The sequence below is a fragment of the Homarus americanus genome, unplaced genomic scaffold (assembly GCF_018991925.1).
Source record: "Homarus americanus isolate GMGI-L3 unplaced genomic scaffold, GMGI_Hamer_2.0 scaffold59232, whole genome shotgun sequence".
NCBI lineage: Eukaryota > Metazoa > Arthropoda > Malacostraca > Decapoda > Nephropidae > Homarus > Homarus americanus.
In genome coordinates this window covers 607,536-632,203 of record NW_024717214.1, presented here as the reverse complement: position 1 = coordinate 632,203, position 24,668 = coordinate 607,536, and the positions used below count along the sequence as shown (strand labels likewise).

Below are 24,668 nucleotides of genomic sequence, written 5' to 3'. Positions count from 1 at the left end.
CCCCAAAGAAGTGCATGAATATGAATAACATTGGTGAGACAGGATTGTTATCATGGTTTGAATATTCAAATAGCATTTCAGAAATCACCAAAAAACAGCAACAACATTACAGGTACTCCTCGACTTACAACCACCCACACAAACGACCGCTGCAGTCATATAAAATATTTTTCAAATTATATATTTTCAATTCCCGACGTTAGTGATCGCGCTGTGTACTGACAAAATATTCGTTTATATTTCCCTTTAAAATGGCTGGCAATCGTAAAAGTGAGAGTTCTCGTGGTGCTGAGAAGAAAAAGAGACACCCATTTTAGATTTTCTATGTATTATTTTCGCCTTTTCGACTTACAACCAATTCGACTTACGACCTGGTTGTCGGTCAGGAACCCCGTCATAAGTCGAGGAGAGCCTGTATAGTCAATTTCACTGAAATCCAAGAGTGCAGGGAAGCAATGATGATGGGAATTTTATTTAAAGGAACCATAACCAAGGACAGCTTACCTGCTAAAAAAAACTCTGAAAATATTCCATCTATACACTGCCAAGCCTAACTCACTAAACACTAATTGGTAACTTACCTTGGGAGTGAAGGCTCCTCTCTTTGACACACTAAAATATGACACTCCTAGGATGAAAACTTAGCTTATGGCAAATAATTTCATTTCTATGATGCATATCATTCACTGATCAAATTGGACAAAACCAGTTTGTGACTGACATATGAGTCATGAACATTACGGGGTTAATGAGCTTACTACTGCTGCATAAGAATCATTCACTTACTTTTTGCCATCAGATCCCTGAAAACTAAGCTTCTTGGGTTTTGTCTTTGTGGGTAGAATGGAGATATTCCCATCAACAGCAGCCACAGTGATTACCTGCAAGACAAAGTTAAGTAAATACAGACATGCATCTGACTTCCTTCAAAATATTTGAAACATGCCAAATGCATAGAACAGAAAGTGCTAAACTCTTCTCAATAAAGTGGGGATATGCTGAAGGAGCATTCAATCTCTCTTTACTGAGGGTGATAACTGTGATGAGAAGGGATGGGTGATTGTAAAATTAAACCCCAAGCCTTTTCAGTCACAGGCTGTACCATGATGTAGCTACTAGAACACCAAGCAGTGCACCAGAGGATGTACCAGGAATATCTTGTGAAATACTGCTCTGTGTCATTAGTGGAACACTATGATATCCCAATACAGTATACTGTACTCTTGACATCACTGTACGTATGTTCTATTTTTAGCCCACAACTCATAATGATATATTGCAGTGATCAATGTGACACTCGTTAAGTACATTATTATCATATTCACCAAGTCTACGTAATTGTTATTGTAACGATTTGGCTGGAAACACACATGTGCAGTCACCGGATCAGCGATGTATGAGTATTGGGGCATGCTTGAGTACATATGGGTGTGAAAAAATGCTATATATTGATTTTCTAAAAAAAAAAATCTATAAATGACTTAATATTATTGTAATTTATCACATTTCCCAACAATAACACGTAATATTTGCAACAGAGACACATCAGCTAGCAGTGATGTCAAAACATAGGTCTAGAGGTGCTTGAAACACTTCATAAAAATCAAGCTATTAGTACTGCATGTAATGCCATGAGGGATTAGTAACCTTTCATCACGGATATATCCGCGATCGATGCCAGCTGACACCTATTGTTTATCACGGATATATCCGTGATTGACTTCCAACAGGTTAATGTTACAGTGTACACAGTTAAAGATATTTTTAGGGATGAATCTAGTGATCTGAACATTCTTCACAGGCAGTTACAGAGGTTTTACTGTACATTTTAGGCCTAACAACCCCAAAGTCCCAAGCTTGCTGGATAAATGGTTCCATACCTGTACATTAATTATATATGCATTATGTGTACTGCGTGTGTTCAATGATTACCTATGGCTATGGAAGGGTAACTTCCGCCTTACAGATGGCCTCCAAGAACAGAAGCCATCTATAACCCAGGGAGTGTCTGTATTATAAATATTCACAGAAAAATAAGAAATAAAAGAGGGACAAACCAACAGTAAGTATAATAAGGTAATATGACTTAGAAATTAAACATTGTAAGCTATGTACAGGTAAAATATGGCACCTCTAATAGGGGGTTTAGTGCCATACCAGCCCCTTGGAGCAAAGGGGTTAAGGGAGGCAAGGTTGGGGCACAAGGCATAATGATCAAGTCCCCTTTACTGACTAGTGTAAAACAACAATTACTTGACAAAGAGTGTCAAGCTACAAAATTCCTTACCTGTTGACTGGCAGACACCACACCAGGCATGGCAATCTTGGTGTTGTGAAGGTTTGCCAATTTGGGGGATACGTCAACCATTTTCAGGTTTGATGATGCTCTACGGTGAGCTTTTTGCTGAAGCATCTGTCAAAAATTAGAAAGAAATAAAGAATAAAATATTAAGAAATAAGAAAACCTAATTAAAATCGCCTTTAGCACTCCATCAACACCTTGTTTCATTATCCAGGAGAAGTAGAGTACCACAATATTACAATGGATGAGAAGACAGGATTAAGTTAAATATATAATCTTTACCCACCTTCAACCTCATTTTATTTTTATCTTCATGGGGGTGAAATCAGCAAGCTAAACCTCATAAAGTAATGAAAATTAACTTAATGAACAACAAAAACTTTCCTAACATGATAAAACTATAACTATAATATATCAAATTACAATAAAAACCTGACAGATTGCCAGTTCTGACATTGTACTGTGGCAAGGTCAGAGCAGACATTTATTTATTTTGTGTTGTAGCCTAGCTGGATGCATCCCTAGTGATAGCACAAATGCAAATGTCAAGTGAGAACAAGGGAACCAATAAGTGGTTGGTTTGAATCTCATCTTGGTGAGAATATTCCAATAAATGGGCACTAACAAAGCAATTGAGAGACAACCATAGTGCATCTAGTTTGGTGGGATTGATAAGTCACACTTGAATAAAACTTATTCTTTTAGTTTGTTTGCTGCAGCTAACTGTCCAATATTTTGCACGAAAATAGAGTGAAAAAAATGGTGGTATGTGTAATATGTGTTGGGACAACAAGCAATCAAGAATACAGTAAAGAAAAAAACATAGGGGCTCTAGAGCTTATGAATAACGAGGGACACCTTCTCCCAAGGGAAAAATAATCAAAACAACAGTAATTTTCCGTCATCTGCCCCGATAAAAATTTTTACATTTCTAAGTACAGTACCAGTTTTAGGGTTGTCAGACAAAATGTTTCAAACACTTGGCAACGTTGGAAAAACAAGTGGAAAAAGCTACGTGGTAGATCGTAGCCCCTGACTGAGTGTCCGACACACGTATACTGTTTGCACTGAGGCAGGCGGTCCCATCCCATGTACAGTCCCCTTCACTAGTGTGTTTACAGTGTTTTAATATTGTTTTAAATTTATTCCATAGTACGTTTACTCTTGCGAGTTTCTGTCGAATGTAAACAAATACAGCGTTGCACACTGCACAAAAACTGACAACCCCAGTAAACACACTTATGAAGGGGACTGTACATGACTGTTATAGTAGTTTGATTTACTTTTGGCAAATCTTTAAATTTTCAATACAGTGGTCCCTCGGTTAACGAAATTTCGGTTAACGAATTACCTTCCATAAGAATCTTCATTTCGGTTAACGAACAAAAATTCGGTTAACGAAATTCTTACGAAAATGTTTCAATATGCTTTGGCTTGCTCACCAGCTGGAAGATTAGTCCGCCAATACAGAAATCGGTTCTAGGGCTTACATTCATTAATATTGGAGTAAATATCAAGAAGGTTGTACTATTCAATAATTTTCCAAGTTTTATATTAATTTTTTTCGTCATTTTAACACTTATTTAACATAATTGCAGTACAGGGAACTAGCTTTTGGTGTGCCCATCAGCCACTTGACTCACCCACCAAGGCCTCAGTTTGTATCTCTTTTCAGTGGAGGAAACATCTTGCTTGTGGGTCTCTTGAACACAGAGTATTTTTACATTTTTACAGTACAATTATTGGTCATTCTGAAATTTATTTAACAAATTGACAATATATAGTGCAGTGCAGTGTTGATTTAGAGAAAATAATCATGATTTACACCTAGTGAACTTAAAATTTTATGGGTGAAATGATGGCATCAAGCATGGGGTGATTTCTCTTCCACCCCCACTTCCTTCTCTTCTCCCTTCTCCTGCACCCCCACTTTTAATTCCCATCATCATCAACCAGGAGCCTTCTACATACACACCTCAAAGTAAGTGTACTTTACTGCATTTTTTTTTTACTTTGTATGTAATTTTCAGTGAGCTGGAACCAATTACCCAAAATCCCATTGAAACAATGGTTTCGGTTAACGAAATTTTCGGTTTATGAACTACCTTCTGGAACGAATTGTATTCGTTAACCAAGGGACCACTGTATTATAAAAGTGGTTTTGAAGATTTTATGGAGTCAATGGTTCTCTTTTCTAATAAATATCAGGCAAACTTACTTGATGTAGTTGCCGTAAGCCTGAGAGAGCAGACTGGGGATCAAAATAACTCTCTGGTTCCCTTAAATTAGACAATGCTGTAGAAATCTGTGAGCCGTATGTATCGTGGAAATGATGTTCGTTAGGCGTCTCTGGTGGGGTGGAGGTGATATCAGCAAGTTGATCGAGCACAAACAACAGCTGGAAGGTGATTTTAATAATTAATCAATAATAACGTACATACTGTATACGAATACAGGTGAAGATATACTTAAGTACTGTACCTATAAACAGTACAATAAATAAATTATAGTACACTTAATACAAGAAGTTCCATGGCTCTGGTGGTAGCATTCTGGATTAACAAGCTGCATAACATGGCAGGGATGGTGGGATTATTCTCTGGTGGTATGCACTGAATTAGCCACCAGCCTTGTCAATACCATAGCCTGAGGGTTACTGGCCCACAAAGTCAAAAATTTTGTAAAGGTTTGTTAGTTCTAGTTAGTGATCACTGTAAATTTTTGAAGTTATTTTAACATTTATCACATATTCAAGGAAACTAATTCAATTAAAATGCAGTAACTCACCATGTGTCTTTTAAAAGAATTGTGTACTATTGATAGTACCACACAGCATATACTGAAAATTAAAAGACCCAAAAAAGATTTGCACAAATATCCCTAAGTTACTTATCCAACTAAAACCTGGCAGATTTTAGATTAACACTCGGTTGTAACTGAAAAAATTTACATACTGGTTTAAATATAATGTCATATTTCTTTTTAATAAGCTGCTGTTTCTCTGTCTGTGAGAGTGATGAGTTGTTGTTGAGACGTGCTATTTCTGCTGTCAACTGGTGACACTTTCTGGACATATCGCTGTGATGCTGTGCCAATGTTCCAAGCCAAAGCTCATCCCACAGCACAGTAATGCGTCGCAGCTCATGAACAAGCATCTGCACCTCACTAATGCTGGACCCAATCTGAAAAGCAAAGTTATGATAAGTTCAATATTATCAATAAATACATTTCCACAATTTACAAACAAATTACTAAATTGACCACATTGTATGGAGGTTTAATGCCTTTTAGCTGGCACACAAAAATAAACTGCATCTCAAGACTAGTTTTATGAAGTAATTGTGGAGTCAGGTTCCAGACTCTCTTCCTGGACTAAATATTTGCATTCCTGAATCACTCCCCCTTCTTTTACTTACACAAAAATAAGCATTCCACGGTGAGGTAATGTAAAAAGCCTAAAGAGTGTAGACCGATGTGCATTCACATGAAGCCTGGATCATAGGCCCAAGGTGAAGGCCAGTCACTCCAAAAATCACACTAATGTATCACAGACTTGGTGAGTTTGGTCAAACACACAAATAAATCTTACAATTTGATACACTTACGACCTAATATTAGTCATACCGACATGATAACACTAGAACTGTGATAGTCCCTGCACCATATCTTTAGGATATCATAAAGGAGATAGATATTTACAGTAGGTTTTAGAGTCTATGAGCAGTCACAGAAGAGCTGATCTACTGTGTCTGATCTCTAAGTCAGCAGTCAGCCAGGTACTGAACTTCAAAATGATGGACTGATCTTAAAAAGTGTGCAGACTGGATAAAACTGCTCAGGGAAAACCTTCAATGCATGGGAACTATTGAACCTAGTCTTTATTTGAGGCTGATGGTGTGATGGAGAAGCAGGGGTAACAGGCATATCCAAATGGGTGAACAAGTCAACCCTGTCTCATATAATAGAGGATAGAATGGAGAACCCCCCAATCCTCCAGCAAGTAGTTTGTATTACAAAAGCTGCCTGTCTTCAGGGTTTATTCCAGTAAAAGACAAACAGACAAATGTGAAGACAATGTCTTCCCTAAAATGCCAAAAATTAGGATATATATAAAAGCATTCTACCATTTGTTGTAACTGTTATTTATGTATCATTTCATTATTAACCTTACCTGCTTTGTCAGGGTGTCAACCAAGGCAGAAAAACAATTCCGCATCAGAGTTCTTCTTTCTTGCTCCTCTGTGGATTCTGATATTAATTCTTCCTCTTCCTCCTCCTCCTCCTCTTCTTCCTCTTCTTCTACCTGGTCAAACTCCTCCTCCTCTTCTTCCTCTTCATCCTCATCCTCATCTCCAAGTGCCTGTTTCATTTTTCCCCTAAGTTTTCCTTTGTGTAAATATTTAGCTAACATATCTGTAAAATGATACATCCCTTCAGTAACTAATACATCAGTAAAACTTATTAATTACTGATATTAGCTATAATTAACAGTTCAGTGTGAAAAATAGAAATATGTAGGAATGAAATAAATGGTGGATTGATATACTGTACTGTATACTGTACTAAGTTTCCATTTCTTAAGCCAAAATAATATCATTTACAGGAATGTTGCTCCACTCCATTTATCTGAACTACCCCTGGCAGAAATATTCCAGCTTGAAAGGGTCTCAGCTTATAATTAATATATCCTCCCACTATACTATATTCAAGTGATCACACGGGGCTCACAAGTGATATGAGATGAATGAAAATGAAAATATGCATGCTCATTACTCAGATATAATGAAATTTACTGTGAAAACCTCAAGTTGAAATACCAGTTAGTGAAGCCTGATTTGCAGCAACATTTCCACCAGCTGATCCTACCACTGCAGGAAACACAATAAGGTGTGGGAAGTCCTCAGCTAGGCGACACAAAAGTTCTGAAATGCTCCCTCGAACATATGGCTCAGGATGATTCAACCGTGCAAACAGCTGAAAGAAAAAAATGTTAGTCAATTTCAAAAACAAATACAGTACCTGTATTAGAACAATATTAATTCATCTCAACTACTTGAGATGCTTTCTTCTCTAAGATTCTATAGTTTTCTTTACAAAAATGGCAACATCTTAAAAAAACATAACATACAGTACACAGTAAAAGCCCCGAGTACCAGACCATCTGAGTAACCAGACAAGTCATGGAAAAAATTATTTAAAATTTAAACAAATATCTTGTGTATCTTGCAGGTCATTGTTATTGAGTGACATTGTACAGGCTATGTGGTCCCAATCATGCTGCACTCAGACTATGTGTGGAGATTACTAAGTGTAAATGTGCCTGTTTTATCATGAACAAGCAATTGCGTGTTGGTAAAGCTACAAAGAGCATAAAGAACTTTACCATGAAGGATAAACTTGAAGTGTTAGCCATGGTCGACAATAAATGCTCTGTTCCTGAGATAATGCAGAAATTTGGAACTCTGAATTGACTGAAAGCATATAGTAATTCTGATCCACTTCATATCCACTGAAAGTGAGTCCCAAACACACCCACATAATCTTCACTATATAATACATATAACCAAAAAAATGTATATTCCCTTTATGTGTTTGCCCTTCGAACAATTATTTCTTTTACCTGTATTGTATATACAGTACAGTATATGTGCACACACACACACACACACACACACACACACACACACACAAATAAATAATAATGGGAAAATACTCACACAAATAATCAGAAACAAATTTATTAAAAATGTGAGTCTACCCTCAAGTCCGTGCTTTATTACTTTATCCACGAATGATAGAGGACCGCGAAATAAAAATCAGCGAATTTGGGGGCCCCCTGTACTACCCTAAATCCTGGATTTAAAAGTCAAGAACACAGAAGTACTGTACAGGTAATGTATATAAAATAATATTTTCTTATCTGTCTTCATTCTTCTGGAAATAAAATACAACACAGGTGAACACTGTCATCATCATGTGTTACTGATGGATCTACTAAGTAGAAACTCATCCTGGAAACCCTTGACACCTATCCCTTTGGGAATTGCCTTAAATTTAGTTTTTTTTAGATATTCTACTCCATTCATAGTCAAAAAACACTTATCAAACACAAAAAGGAGTAGCACCTGTGGAATAATAGTCTTCCATGGTCGTGTAGGTGTTTCTGCCAGTCCTTTTTCCAGCACGTCTCTAAGTTCTGAGGCATGTTTAACCATAAGCCTCAGGAGACGTAAAGTAGATACTGTACACTGGTCTGCATGGCTCACAGTAAACTGAAAATTAAGGAACACTAATATAATAGCTTTTATTAGGTGTCAAAAAGCTATATAGACTCTTCTCTATTATATAATGGTTGCCCCTCGTGTTCGAGGATGGCCGGCTTTAGGGCCACCTAGGTGTGAATTTGTCTAAGGTGTAGAGGCTGTTAACAACACAACAACCACACTCTAAGTTAACTAGTTGCATGACCCAGTGTCAAGGAATAATCCGAGAAGACCGGACAACTCACTGTATACTGGCTAACCATTAACCCAAAACACGATCTGCAAACCGATTTACATCCAGGTCCTCAATTACTGCTGGCTAGACGGAGGAAAATGACATAAAGAAAGTTTCCCATAGTTTCACACTGCCCAGGAATCAAACACAGGTCCATTCACTTGTGAGGAGAGCATGCTGACCATTACACCACAGCTAGCCTTTATACTGGTACAACACACTGACCATGAGGTATTTCCAGAGTATGTGTGTGTGTTTTTCCATTCCATGAATAAAAGTAGTTACCTTAGCAAATAATTTATGCAGAAGTGTTTGAAACTTGGATTTCTGGTATGACTGAGAACAATACAGTAATTCAATTCTGAGAAATAATTAAGGAAAAAGATAAATGGAAATCACTTCTTCTGGTGAGGGTGTTGCTTACTATCAGATAAAATTTTAGTAAGGTCTCAAAAATACAGTACGTGTAATTATTACTTTAATTCCTTGTACACTCTAGAGCCTCCTCTTACCGATCCCCACCACCATTATTACCTCACCCTAAGTCAAAATTCCCATCAGTACCACCATTACCATCATCACTCTGCATGTTGTATACTTGTGAGTTTGTTTACAAGAGTGAAGTTCTGTGAGCCATACCTACTGTGCCTGAAACCCTAAAAGTAGTAATACTATAAAAAATTAATTCATATACTATATTGATATTAACCTGACAATTATTATTTTTGTTTTCATAATAAAAGGAGATTATTATTTGCATGGTAAATTTAGGAAAGGAATTGTGTAAATCTCTGTCCTGTGCATTAAAAGATGAACATACGTACCCATTCTTGAGGTCTAGGAAGCAAACAGTTACAGGCAGTTACTCTTGTTCTAATATCATATTTTTATGTACAGGTAAACCTCGATAAATGATAGAGTTAGGTTCCTGAAAACCCATTACTAAGTGAAATATCATAGATAGTGAACATTATAATATGGGTTTCAATGGGATATGTTCCCAGCCAATTCCCAAACACACATATATTACCAACAAAAAAATTCCTACACTCATAAAATCAATAGAAAACAATTAAACAACACTCACCACATCATGAAGAACAAACCTGGTCATCATCACATGTCCCCTTTGAGGCTAAGAGGACTCTTGTAGGAGGAGTGAAGATATCACTCTGACTCCCACACAGTCTCTGGGGAGTCTCATGGCCGCTTTACGCTGTCAAGCTTCACCTCAGAGACACAGTTGTTTTGGATGCCTTGGCCTTCCCAGACATTTTCAAGGGTAGACAAGTTTTTGGAGTGTGGCCAGTCCCTAACCCCCTGTATTTGTTATGTTCTTATGGGATTAATTGCTCCGATAACTGTTGATTCACTAACCAATGACTTTTCTCGTTCCCTATATGCGTCAGTTATTGCGGTACACCTGTACACTCTCAGGCATGACTCATGTGTTCACAGACATTTGTGACGACATATTTCTTTTTGTTATATCATTGCTAGTGACTATACCTTTTTGCTTACTGGCACTGTTGCCATATCTACCCCTTTTGTTATGTACTTGTGTACTTTTCACCAGAACTTTGTTACCCTAATCAACTATTCTAATACTGTATGTGCATAAGTACACAAGTACAGTGTATGCAATTTCATATACAGGATGTATGTATCTCTTGTTTTCTGAACATTCTTGAATGTGAATATGATATTATCCCTACCAACTTTAGGGTACGGCTTAAAATCGAAGGCCAAGCTTTTTTGCATGAATTCTGTCAAAAATTTACCTTGTGGTTTAGAATTGGGGCAGCTCATATTCACCAAAATATGTTATCATGGGGTCCTTGAGCCCCCCAACATAAGTAGGGTCAGTCTTTTAAGGTAATGAGAGGACATGTGCACCAGTTGCTCTTTCCCCCCTCCTTTAAGAGATCTGGGGACTACCCAAATAACACTCACCAATCACTGTTGTATCTGCCCTGTCCTGCACTCCACATATCCATGAATATCCCTGACTGATGATGAGGTATCCTGTCTGAGGTTTCAAGGACACCTTAAAAGGTCGCCCTGTACAGTACAACAAATACACAAAAATCATCATAACTTAAGGTTTATATCTATTTCACATATTCACCACTGTTGTACCAAAGGATGTAGATAAAGGAATCACTTACCCCATGACTGATCTTGAGGAACCGGAAATAGGCTTTAGCAGCTGCTACCAGAACGGTGTAATGTCGCTCTTGAACTGCTCGATGAACTTCCAGCAGAGGGGAAGTGAGTTCTGTGATCACAGCATTTGACAAACCCCAACACTGAAGTGTAGATGTTATCTGAGATCCCACCTGAAAAAAAATAAATAAATAAATAAACACAAATTAGGAAAACCCAAAAGGGAGGAAATATGAAGGAATTAAATTTATGATATATTTCTAGTGGAAGTTCGTGGAAACAACTATCAGTAATAAAAGCTTGGAGGAAAAACAAAACAGTTTCAAATATTGACAATAATTTCCTGCAATAATTTGGTTTGGCTTAATTATCAGCCTCAACACCAGCTGTTGTAGGCACCTTTGGGTGTCTGATCTTGAATTTTCAAACAGAAAACTAGTGTGACTACACAGTACACATTCACCCAAGCCAGGAGTCAGCCTATGAGATATTCCTTTTATTTATCTATCAATAATTCATCAGTCCTAAAGTTATTAGAAGAGAAGTTTAATGAGGACACTTCTACTTGGATGCCAGAATTCATGATTAACATTACTTATCAATAGCCACACCCCTTCTAGCTATTGGATGAATGAAACAGTGCATGAATCCCATCTCTATTTATGTAAGACAAACCAATCTCTTATGATCTGTGTTTACTTGTATGCTTTTGATCATCACACAGCCTGTAACATAGATTCAGTGATTACATTTTTTCAATCATCAAGTTACATCTGGCCACAATAATCAAAAGGTGCTGTTATAGCACATAATTACCCTTACATCCCATAAAAAATGTGAATTCTTGTGGTTAAAAAGACAGATGAAAGTGGGTGTGTTTCATCAAAATGTTGAATTTCAAAATTATACCTGGTGGGCTCCTTGCACTTCCTCCAGCCGGAGATCTTCTTCCTCTTCCTCTTCTGGCTGTTGTCCTGTTTTTCTATTTCCCAAGAGTAAACACATTTCCTCCACTCTCTGCTGGCAATCAGTCGAATCTAACCCAAGAGCTGGGACAAGAATTTCTTCGACGCATTTGCGATCAGATTCTGACAGTTGATCATCATTGGTGCAACTGTGCTCAAGAATTCTCCTGCCCCATCTGGTAATATCACAAAATTTAGAGATAAAAACTCATCTTCATCTAAAATAATTAAAGGACATGAGTGTCTGTTAGTGAGTCTGTTCCAGCCATAGCTTCAAAAGATAAGCAGCTAAGAGATCTGAAAGTTACACATATTACATGGGTTGCCAAGGTTGTGGACCATGGACAAGAACCAAAAATCTTCCCCAACAGAGATATTGCCACGGGAATTGTAGGAGGTGGCTACCCATGTCAGGGAGGGCAAACTGTAACAGTTGACGTTGTACAGTCCAATTGTACTTTGTTTCCTATATTTTATAAATATTACTGCTTAGTCTTCCTTTGGAAAAAATAATGACACTTATGAACAGGACAACACATCAAGAACATAATAAGAACATAAGAATGGAGGAAACTGCAGCGGGCCTATTACCCCATGTCTGTTGCATGGTATAGCTTTTATAAATTTCAAATACTCAACAATCCTTGACTTGAGATATTGACATCAAAGCTTTAAAATCATTACAAGCTTAATGGTAAAGGTGTTAAAACATTTGGGGGAGGGGGGTGATAGCTTCCTTACCTGAAACACCAAGAAGCAATGTGGAACCAAACTTTGGGTAGTGTAGGGCACTGTGTGGCTGCTAGAGTAAGGATGTGACCCATCTTGCTCTCCAGTGGTGGCAGTGTGGAGTGACTAACTTCTGCTAGAGGTTGTAACTCTTCTGGTGCAAATTCTTTCATCTCCTGATAAACTAATAAAAAACACAACATTTAGTTATTGTACCTTTAAGTATGAAACATGGCAGTCCACACCAATATAAATACAACAAAATTCAACAGCAAGAGAAAACAAAGTGGCATTTTATCTTAATAAAGGTTTTTATTATTGGCCTATTCATCATTAATCTCTGCTTAGTTGTACAGTACATAAATTATTTGCCCAAAGGAAAAAATATAGTAGCTATATTCATCAACTTTGTAAGTTAATTCTTAGTATAATCACATGTTTTGGAGCTCACTAGTTCTTTGGGTTATTTAACAACTGCTAGTACAGTATGTTTCTAAGAGGAGAAAATGTTTCTATATTATTTTCAGCATTGAGCTATTAACATTTCTGATTTCTATTGAACTCTATATACTCTACCTGAAAAACATTAATGCCTTACAGTGACAACCACACTATTACCGGTATTTCTCTTCACTTTCTTACTTGCTTATTTCTCTTTAATGTGAATGCAATGCTACATCATATCTTTACCTATAATGACTCGGTTTCTTCTAGTTAACCCCTTAACTGCTAACACTGTCTACAGGTAATTTACCAAAATCGCATTATCGTCGTTTTAAGACAATTGGCATTTGTCACCACATTGTTTGTCATCACAACCACCTCTTGCATCACAACAACAACCAGGGCTCAGCAGTTGGCAGTTACTCTCCGCCTCAGTTCACAGCCTTATAAATTGCCACCCATGATGAGTAAAAATTTTCTATATGGTTTTTATGGCTTTTAAATTTTATATTTTTTTTAACTTTTATGTCATGTTTTTTGTGTGTTGTGGGCACCCATAAGGTCCCAAATGATGCAGTTACTGCATTGAGTTAAAAGAGAATAATATGCCAATTACTAAGAAAATAAGTTTTATTCAACTCATGTTTGGGCTGAATGGTGAAGGCAGCAGCTTAGTTTTGATGTCTATGCTCCTTGCTCAACTTTAAAGTTAACACTTACAGGGCAACCTCACCATAATTATTATATAGCACCATGTACAATACTGTACTGTACAGTACTCGTAATGAAAAAATTTGCTAACTGTGTTTTTAATGTGCTGCAGGCAAATTGATTTGGGAGAAACAGCACACACTTTCAGAGTGGTGTGGGCAGGGCTTAATTTCATAGCAAAGGGGTAAGTCTTTGTTTGTTTGGCAGCCTTGATTATTAACCCACTTTAAATTCCCACTATTTTAGAAAACAGTAATTTCAGTTACCAGTAACAAACAAAATCTAATTTCAATAAAGTGATTAACACTATTCTGAATGTGTTCTGAAATTATTGTTTTTATACCTGTTACTGTACATCAGCATAGTTCATAATACTAATTCATACAGAACATACGGTATTCTCATAATCACTCCAAAATATGTCAACACAACTCTCTATTATTATCCTCCATAAGCTATCCTCAGTATGATAACAATTGATTTTTAAATACTGAAGAACATACTAAATCAATGTACCTGCATGGAGCTTCTCTATCCATGGAGGAATCGGGGTTGATGAATCTCCACACAGCATTAGAAGTCGTCTCTCATCCTGTGACCACCATTTGTTGAGGGTGACGATGGAACGTGCACACAGATGACCAGCTTCATTGGGGGGAAGTGTGAGAAGTGTGGTGTCTGTTGCTGCCAAGGTTGCCAAGCTGGGATTTAGACCAACAACAGCTTCAGCAAGCACAGCACACCCCTGAGCAACATGTCCTTTACTGAAAAATTTAAATGTTGTGTGACCACTGACAGGGCAAGAATACCCAGAATCTGAAGATGACATGTCACCCGCAGCTGGAAAATATAAGACAACACTGGGCCAAAAATCATCTGACAAGAATCATTCATTTATCATATACTGCACACTATTTCTACAAGCCACATGAAATCCTATTAAAATTTTTTGTACATATTCATTTTATAAGCTTATGATTCCGAGACATATACACATGAAAATTTTAATATCCATTACGTGGACAAAAATGGAAGGTACTGATAACATTTGGCCTTATTTGAGCTAACTTACAAAGATCTGGCTGACATACATTTCAATTTCTGTGACTGAATTAATTTCAAGCACTCAATTAATTCTTCTAATCAAAACAAATGATTTTAAAATTAAGCTAAGAATTTAAGTTGGCATCACTATTTATTTTGTCTCACTCAGTGTAACTGGAGAATGATTCGATATATGTAGGTCTCATAGGTCGAGAACCACAGGAAAATTAAATGTTATTCTCTTTTTTCCTTTTCTGGTAAGGTAATCATAACAAATCAATGAAAATGGTAGAGAAATTAAGACTCTGGGTTAGAGTCAGTTTAGTATGTTTGAGTGTTATCGATTAAATTCCTTTGTGACTGACTGGTGTGTGGCATCTGGCTTTCTGTTCATGAAAATTTAGCTGATTCTTTCCTCTAATGATAATACGTTTAATATTTCACTTCTGTTTGGATACAGAAAGATATATAAAACAATGTGTACATTATAAAGTTCTGTAATAAAAACCAGTGCATACCATGCAAGCATCTTAGCTGCTTCCCTATGCAATTTTGCCTGTAATGGATTATATTCAGCACCAGGTACAATTTCCAGTGCAGCATCAGCCAAACTTGAGCTAACACTTCCCAGAAGGCCTATAAGGGTACTCTCAGCAAAGTCCATATTCTCCTGCTTGCGAGCTTGTTTGGCAGACAAGAGATCCAACTTTGTAATTGAGGCTGAAAAATAAATGAAAAAAAAAATTATAGTAACAATATTAGTTTTCAAAACTTAATTAAATATCAAAGGATTCTAATCTTGATATATATATATACTGTATATATATATATATCATGTATATAATGGCATTTCCTGAGGAAAGCTGATAGCCATATGAAAGAGACAATGTGCATATCTAGCAAAGAACACACAAGCTTAACATAAAATTAAATATCACCCTATGTTTTTATGCATTTTCACATATGAAGACCCCAAGGTGATAAATTCTTACATATGAGTTTATATTCTTATGAAGACCCTAAGAGTGTTAAGACTTGAATATCATCAATACTAATAAAGTCTGGTGAGGTTGACTTATTATAGGCCTCTATTCAGATTTTTGGGGTAATGACTTGCAGAATAATAATAATAATAATAATAATAATAATAATAATAATAATAATAATAATAATAATAATAATAATAATAATAATATACTAAGTTCTACAAATATAAAAAGGTGTACATTCTTATACAGTGCTGTACTTACTTGGTGTGACTGTTCGGTTGAGACGAGCAATAAGCTTGGCCCAGCGAGAAACATGAGGAATGAGGTCAGCCGGCAGACTCACAAGATTGGTGTTTTCCCAACCTTCGTGTAGACGACCAACTCCCATACTCTCATCCAAAATACTCCTTAACTATAAAGACAAAGCTGTACTATTGTTCCTGATCTTCCAATGAAATTAAAACCAATAAAAGTTATTTTGTCTACCAAAAATATCTTATTTGTTTCCTTCCACAATGTCGTAGCCATATTATAATTGATACATCACTGTTCTCTTTGTAAGGTTTATACATTAGTCTGAATATAATTAGTCACATACAGCGGGTACTTTTATTGACTTGACATCCTTAAAAATAAAAATAAATTGAAAGTTGCAACTAATTCTAGCAATTGAAGCACCTGAGACAAAACAGCAATGACAACAATCTTTAAATAGCTACCTCATGAAGGACTTGGTGGAACAGCAGCAAGTGAAGATGCATTGTTGAATGTGAAGATAAAGTGGACAACTGCAAGAGCCACTCTACCTGTTCCTGACACTCAGACACAATCTTTCCTATGGATTCCCTGGATGGAGATAACGGATGCACATACTCATATCAAATTACAATTACTCCTGTCCAGTACATATAAAACTTACAATTCCTGGATTTATGATATATTATATGTTTCATTATATTAATATGGTAAATGAACTGCAGACTCCCAAAATTATCATTCTGTAAGTTACATGTGTGGAATTAAACAGAGCAAGAAGAACAAGGGAGCGATTGCATGAGGTGTGTTACTAGGTGTCAGTGCTGACGGGATAGCAACAGGTGCCTTACATATGTTGTGTAAACGGCTCCACTAGCCACGAGTAACTTGCCCCTAGCACTAGCAGACTAGTGGATTTCCACTCACCTGGAAGTTAATAGTTACTCAACTTTTCAGTCACTAGTGTGCAAGTGGAATGGAGTAATTAGCAGCTCTGGGTGTTTGACTCATAGTGTTCAGTGCAGTTTAAAATGTATCTTATTACATATTTTATTTTTACAGGTTCAGATTAATGTTTAAGAATCATTATGCTGGGATCAGAGAAGTGGTATACCTATACAATTACAAGGTTTATAGAGAAATATATAAAAACATCCTTGCCTTTGTGGTAGTGATAATGAATACAGTATACGTACTGTACGTTACAAAAACCGAGATGCAAAAATCACTGCTGAATGAAAAATTTTAATGCAATTTAACCTGGTAAATCTTGAATTTGATTCATGTCAATATTTTGGATACTAATGACCTTCATCATCAGTAAAAACCAATTTTGAGGTTTTCACTCCTTCACATCCACAACTACTGGTCATTTGTGAAAACCAGTCCTTGTAGTTCTCTTGGGGCTCTGTCTCAAGAACTAAAATGGTCAGATATACAAAAAATAGGCTGTACTGTACAAGTAAGTGGGTGTTTGTTTGTGTGATGATGCACAAGTGTGAGTGGGTGTTTGTGTGATGATGCACAAGTGTGAGTGGGTGTTTGTGTGGTGGTGCACATGTGTGAGTGGGTGTTTGTGTGGTGGTGCACATGTGTGAGTGGGTTTTTGTATGAATCATAGTTATGGCCATCAATAAAACAGACACAAAATAAGACTTAAGACCCAATTTTCCCAACATAAAGATCCAAAGTGTTGACTGAAAACAGCTTAATTCACCTTGATGTGGATGGCTGGGGATATACTGCTGAGGTGAAAGAATGAAGGAGGACAGTATTAATGTCTTGGAACCTCTTCCACATAACCCAATTTTGACCTCTTGACCAATCCACCAAATTCACAGAGTTACTCAAACTAGCTGTTACTCCTACAGGATCTGCAGAGTCAAAGTGTGCCAAAGCTCTGAAAAAAAATAGATAAAGAAGATAAGAATCAAACAAAACACATCCATAATTTGCCAACCAGCATCCCACTGAATTATGGCACAATATATTGTACTGTAATAAGATCTCTTAAGTTTCCATACACTGTAGTAAATGTGAGAACGTTGTAAGCTAACTAGTGACTTATAACATGGGTGCACGGACCCAAGACTACAAACACAAATGATCAAGTACATAAAAGGTACCACTGACTCTATGGGGCCAAATAAACACAAGTATCATGTGAGAAATTAAAATAAATAAATAAAGCAGTGCCATACTATTTGTACTCATAATAAATGGAGGTGGCAAAGTTAACAACTGAGTTCTTATATGATGCAGAGGAGAAATAAAAGTGGCTGTAAACCATTATAAAAGTAATTATTATACTGTATCCTCAAATATAATTCCACTTCATTTGGTTTTGGAAAAATTAGTACTGTAATAATTTCTTATATTTGAAATGTTAGTTGGCATCCTGTCATCATGTCAGCTACAAAATACAGAAGAAACTGCAGGTATTGTGGAACCATAGCAAGCTTTTCGATCTACTAAACAAATATTTCATAAGCATCCTCTGAACTTGATTAACACTTAAAAGAATGTTCCTATCCTTGTAAATCACATAATTTTTCTTTATGCATTATTTTACACCAAATATTTCTGGGTGTAGTGAGCGATTACACATCATTTCAGCATATGAGGTCAAAACGTGGATTTTGTTCAAAATTCACAAAAAAGGCACTCTTTTACATACTGGTTAAGGATCTGGGTTATGAATTTTAAAATTCAAGTAATTAGTGTTAATTAATGAGCTTTTATGTACTTTAATACAAACGGAATATTTAAATCGTCAAATACGTTGGTCCCGTAAGTTTTAAATTGCCCCTATATACAGTGGTCCCTCGGTTAACGAAAACAATTCGTTCCAGAGTCGTTAGTTAACCGAATCCATTGTTTAAATGAGATATTGGGTAATTGGTTCCAGCTAACAGAAAAGTACTGTACATACAAAGTAAAAAAAAAAAAATGCAGTAAAGTACCGTACACTTATTTTGAGGTGTGTATGTAAAAGGTTTCTGGTTGATGAAGATGATGGGAATTAGAAGTGGGGGTGGAGAAGGGAGAAGAGAAGGAAGTGTGGATGGAGGAGAAATCACCTATCAGGGGACCCATGCTTGATGCAGTAATTTCACCAATAAAATTTTAAGTTCACTAGGTGTAATTCAAGATTATTTTATTCAAATCAACACTGCACTGTGCTATATATTATCAATATGTTAACCAAATTTCAGAATGACCAATAATTTTAATGAAAAAATGCAAAAATATTCAAGACACCAATAAAATCGATGTTCACTCCACTGTAAACAAATGCAAACTGACGCCTGGTGGGTGAGTCAAGCGGCTGATGGGCACACAAAAAACTAGTTCCCTGTACTACATATATTATCAATATGTTAACTAAATTTTAAAATGACTAATAATTTTAATATAAAAAATGCAAAAATATTAAAGAGCACAGCTTTCTTGATATTTACTCCACTGGAAACGAATGTAAACATAGAATAGATTATTGAATTGGCAAACTAGCCCATCAGCTGATACTCACAACAAAACGTGTTTGTCGTAAGGATTTCGTTAATCGAAGTTTTGTTCGTTAACCGAATTGAAGATTCTTATGGGAGGTAATTCGTTAACCGAAATTTCGTTAATCGAACCGTTCGTTAACCGAGGGACCACTGTACATTTTTTAAGTAATATGGACTACCTTTACACTTTAAACATTTTAGTTTTAAGTTTCCAGAGAAAAGGCATTTTATCGTGATAAGGTCAAAACATGGATTTTGTTCAAAATTTATACAAGGGTACCCTTTTACATGCTGGTTAAGGATCTGAGATCAGAATTTTAAAATTTGAGTACTGTTATAAAAGAGCGAATCAAACAGACAAAAAATTTTATAACTTAACTTGAAAACAAACAAAACCTGTAATAAATCATATACAAAAAATAAAACAAAAGCACTTATTATTGTTAACAAGAAAAATAAACTTACTGAACATGTGCAAGGTTCCGGTAGGTATTGAGAAGACCAGAATGGACTGTAGTGCTCTCTGGATCTTTCTGATTACTTCGAACTTGCATCATCCACTTCTGCAGTTCTCCCCACTGGCTCAGTTTACTGTAACATTCTGCAATCTGAGAGAGCAAAACAAAAAATCAAGCTTTATGATTAAAAGGCTAGACTAAATGCACAATATGCCCTTCCTATCCCCAACCCAATTTTACTGAGTGGGAACTGGGCTTTATAGGTAGGACTAACAAGTGCCCTCTTAGCTGGCATGGCTGGGTTACAACTCCCCTGCCTACTTATAAGTGTACAGTACTCATTTTTTCTCAGTGTGTACAAAGAGGGAACCCAGTTCTCCAATGTGCTTTAGACTCAAACCCTTGATAATTTGTGTGCAAGAACACTTCTGCTGAACTACACAGTCATTCTATGAAAAAATAAAGGAGTAATAATTGAAAGAAGTTGAGCTATAAAAATTATTTCTAGATTTGTGTGGGTGGTGAGGGTTTATCTCTATACAAGTTTCCCCTTCCAAGGAGAAAAAAGTATTGATACAAAAAAAATAGAGAAAGTACTCTTTTTTCCTTAAATTTTTTTGTATGTCCTGAACCTCCACAGCACAGAGAGGCTGAAACTAAGAGTATAACACACTCTTCTTCATTCCCTGTCAGTTATTGTTTCCAATTGCCTTAACATATTTGTTCCATTAAGGTGTTCTTCTCCTGCAAGACCCTGAGATGAGATATTAAAACAACAAAACATAAGAAAAAAAGACAAAACAAAATGGAATAAAAGTGCAAACAAGGAAATATCAGTAATTAGCCTTCACACCTGGGAATAAATGAATTCTTGGATGAGAGGATCTAACTGCTTAACATCTGCTTGGTTGCCTGTTCCAACATGTGTTGTCCCAGACTCATCTTCCACAGTCTTTTCTTTTTCAGTTTCTTCTGTTTCTTCTATGCCATCTAAGAAATGCAAGTAGCCCCTCAATGACTTTTCATACCTGGAGGAATTAATAATTATATTAATAATGCAGTACTGCAATAGGGATTTTAAAATCCCAGGACAAAATAGTTTGAAAAATAAGAATAGATATACTGTACTGTACAGTATTAGCTACACACTAATGAGCAAATCAAAAGCACAGCTATAGAATTGCCCATTTGCTTCATGTGAGGGAATCTTTTGTTAAAAAAGTCATGTAATACAGTACTATCTCTTTTGCCTTTTGCGATCACTAGAAGCAAGGAAGGTTGACATTAAGATCAAGTCATAAAGAACAAACTGTGTACCCTGTATTGCAAAAGGAGACTAAACAGGTGGCTTGTGTTTACCATTTGGTATATACTGTACAGTATATATAGTAAACAGGACATCTTACTTATTGCCTGCACTGTAGATTGCAGGTTTAAGCCAGGCAAATCTCCGGCCAATGTGATCTCGACACCAGTGATAGAGACCCGTCACTCCTTCATCACATCCTTCAGCCACTAGAGCTCGGGCACAGTAACAGATGGCTCGCTCAAAGTCACTTCCCTGTGAAATGGCAGAAACATGATGTAACTCAGCATACAGCTGAACACTGATGGATTGTGTGAAATTACTACAGTGCAATCTGTTGTTGCACTGTAGTAATTTCATAAGAGAAATTTCTGCACATGTGAAAAAATTATCCTAATATAATGTCTAAATTTCCTGTTTGTCAGACAGATTATTAAAGTGACAATACTAAGTTACTTGGTGTTAGCCAGTTTCTCTCCAATTTAAAACTATGACACATAAAAATACAAAAAGACCATTTTCTTTCAGATTCAGAGTTAGGGAACTCGGTAGGAATAACATTATAAAAAAATAAACATCTTTTTAAATTTTCTAAAAGTCATCACACAGTCAGTTCTCCTATACCATGGTAATTGCATTCCTGAAGAACATCGCATCATAAGAACAGTTGATTGAATGGAAATTAGGAGTTTGGGATAATAGATTGTTAAACACCTGCAAGACTGACATTTTTCATTACAATTTGTTATATTATTGTTAGTTTTTATGTGTTCTTTATAACTATGTTTAAATTTGATATCATTCATTATTATAACAACAACATGAAAGGGGGGGAAATGCTTGCTAAAGCGTGTTAGTCTACATTGCTAAGTGATAGAAAATGTAGCCATAAAGGAGGATGAAGAGGAAAGACGATGATATTAGTGGAGTGTGACGCAACAACCTTTAAATCAAAACATTTCTAACCATAATAAATGTAAATAAAGGGTAGGGCACACTCTGCAACAACACATGTGATATGTATGCAAGCTGAACAATGACTGAGGAGTGTTGGGTTGCCAAGTCTGATTTTCCTGTCATTACCAGATCCCTCAAAATTCATTACTAAATCGAGTGTTTCAACACCAAATTTTATAGCATAGAGTAGAGAATTTTTTTTAAATTTAGGAAAACAGCCTAATAGCTTATTTTTATACAACTGAAGTGTAGATAAAGTTGTATAAACTGACTCAGTAATAACTCAGGTCATACAGGGCAGTGAAATCATCACTGCCCGCCTTCAAGTTCACCCCTAGTGATCACACATGTTAACTGGGAATTTATTCAGGGTTAATACCAAATACTGTACAGTAATTTTCATTCATTACCAGTTATTTTTTATTACCAAATTGCCGGTGAGGGCAGAATCTAGAAATGTCCACCGGCATCCTACCTTGTGTGACCCTAAGCCGAAGCAGCTGCACAATTGCTTATTCTTACTTGAGCGACAAAATTATGTTTACTCGATCACGTTATACCCAATTCGCAACCACTTTGTAAAAATGTGTTCCCTAATACATTCATCAAGTTATAACCAACTTGTGTTATGAAAACACATATAGTATTATGGGAGAACTAATTGTATTTCATTAACTTCAATTATTCACTGAAAATCTTTTGTTTCTTGCTTGAACGAATTTTTTCCATATTAACTACAGTGAAACCTCCTAATAAGACTTCTCTTTCCATATACAGTACATGTACTGTAATCCATGCGATGGGGGTTTTACATCTAACAGACCCTCAATATAATGGACTCTTCACCTCTATATAGTTCATTAGACAGATGTTTTACATCTAACAGACCCTCAATATAATGGACTCTTCACCTCTATATAGTTCTTTAGACAGATGTTTTAAATCTAACACATCTTCAATATAACAGTCTTTCCTCTCCATATTGTCCGTGAAATAGAGGTTTCACTGTATTTCTTACCTGCCAACCACAGTAATCCAAAGAAAAAATATCTTGAGCTCAGGTGTTTTGACTCTATTGTTAAAGGTTTTGGCAGTAACGCAGAAACTGGAAAAAATTCATATGACTTTCAAAGTGTTAAAAGTAATACAACTGACAGGAAGCAAATATTGAGGATTGTGAAGGGAGGAGGGAACATACCATTCTGATTTTTACCCAACAGCTGCCATCAGGTAATCGTGACTAACCCATGCAAGTGTGTAAAACGGCCATGAAACATTGGTAATGATAACAAGTACAAGGAGGGACTTACAGGGAGGACCTAATTCAGGAATAAGGAATTAAGATGTCTCTCCCAGGCCCTGCTGTAGAGTTCCTAAAAAGCCAAGGTATAGTAAATATTACCTGAGTATTATTGTTATCTTTTAGTTCTTGGAGAAGTTTGTTTGAGTGTCTTATTGCTACCTCTGGTCGTCCACAGTTTAGTGCAACAATTATAACGGCTGCACGTATACGACTAAGCCACTCAGTACATGTCTGACGGTTTGTCCGAAAGAAAGCTCGAACACTCTGGTGAGGAAAAAAGACATTAGTATTTTTATTTTCCTTATCTAAATAAATATAAAACCACATCCAAAAACATCTCTCACACTATCAGTACAAATTAGTTATCTGTTAGAAATAAAGTCATCTTTTGAGACCATATAAGGTCCTAAATTTTCCAAGTGGCTTATAGTTGTTGCTCCACATCATACAGGATCACACATCAGCATCGTATGCATCCCTACAAACAACTAGACAACAAGCTAAACTCCTATGTTACCTCAGTGATTCTAATTAATATAAAGCTCCTGTGAATACCGGTAGCCCAATTACATTACTAAAAATCTTCTTCCTTTATAGACTGTACTAATGCCAATATTTGAATACAATCTAAAAGTACATTTCATTTGTATGTGTACACATTGTATACATACATAATAGTGTAAAGTGTGCAATGCATGCCTATGTTGCCTCAGTTTATATATGAAAATAGAGTTTATAATTAAGATTACTTTTATTCAAAATTCAATATTTTTCCAACAAAGTTTGTTCTATATTTTTAACCAGAAATTAACTGCTAATTCCTTAACCTCATATCAGAACTATGAGTGACTGAATTAGTTCCAATCATTCTACTATAATCTTGGAAATGTTCCAAATGACTGTTCTCTGATCTTTCCCTCCTAATCAATTTGCTAAAAATAATCAAATAGCCAATTAGCAGAATCCCTTAAGCAACACAATAAGAAATGTGCTATCATAGCATTAAATTTCCTCACAAACAAACTTTTC

The 24,668-nt window shown here is 36.1% G+C and overlaps 1 protein-coding gene across 1 annotated transcript in view; it reads right to left on the bottom strand.

The window, feature by feature from the left end:
* The window catches only part of LOC121858838 (serine/threonine-protein kinase SMG1-like), an 80,060-nt gene that overhangs the window by 31,215 nt on the left and 24,177 nt on the right, over positions 1–24,668 (bottom strand). Inside the window, exons 20-38 of the mRNA XM_042355487.1 lie at positions 23,739–23,903; positions 21,480–21,634; positions 20,927–21,101; positions 20,081–20,223; positions 17,821–18,003; positions 16,568–16,694; positions 16,110–16,260; positions 15,378–15,579; positions 14,332–14,579; positions 12,673–12,844; positions 11,876–12,107; positions 10,969–11,139; positions 8,428–8,574; positions 7,120–7,276; positions 6,474–6,715; positions 5,257–5,484; positions 4,521–4,700; positions 2,288–2,413; positions 787–881 (exon numbers count right to left, since the gene is read on the bottom strand). Coding sequence (XP_042211421.1) covers positions 787–881; positions 2,288–2,413; positions 4,521–4,700; positions 5,257–5,484; positions 6,474–6,715; positions 7,120–7,276; positions 8,428–8,574; positions 10,969–11,139; positions 11,876–12,107; positions 12,673–12,844; positions 14,332–14,579; positions 15,378–15,579; positions 16,110–16,260; positions 16,568–16,694; positions 17,821–18,003; positions 20,081–20,223; positions 20,927–21,101; positions 21,480–21,634; positions 23,739–23,903 — 3,299 coding nt within the window. The remainder of the gene's footprint in view (positions 1–786; positions 882–2,287; positions 2,414–4,520; positions 4,701–5,256; positions 5,485–6,473; positions 6,716–7,119; positions 7,277–8,427; positions 8,575–10,968; positions 11,140–11,875; positions 12,108–12,672; positions 12,845–14,331; positions 14,580–15,377; positions 15,580–16,109; positions 16,261–16,567; positions 16,695–17,820; positions 18,004–20,080; positions 20,224–20,926; positions 21,102–21,479; positions 21,635–23,738; positions 23,904–24,668) is intronic.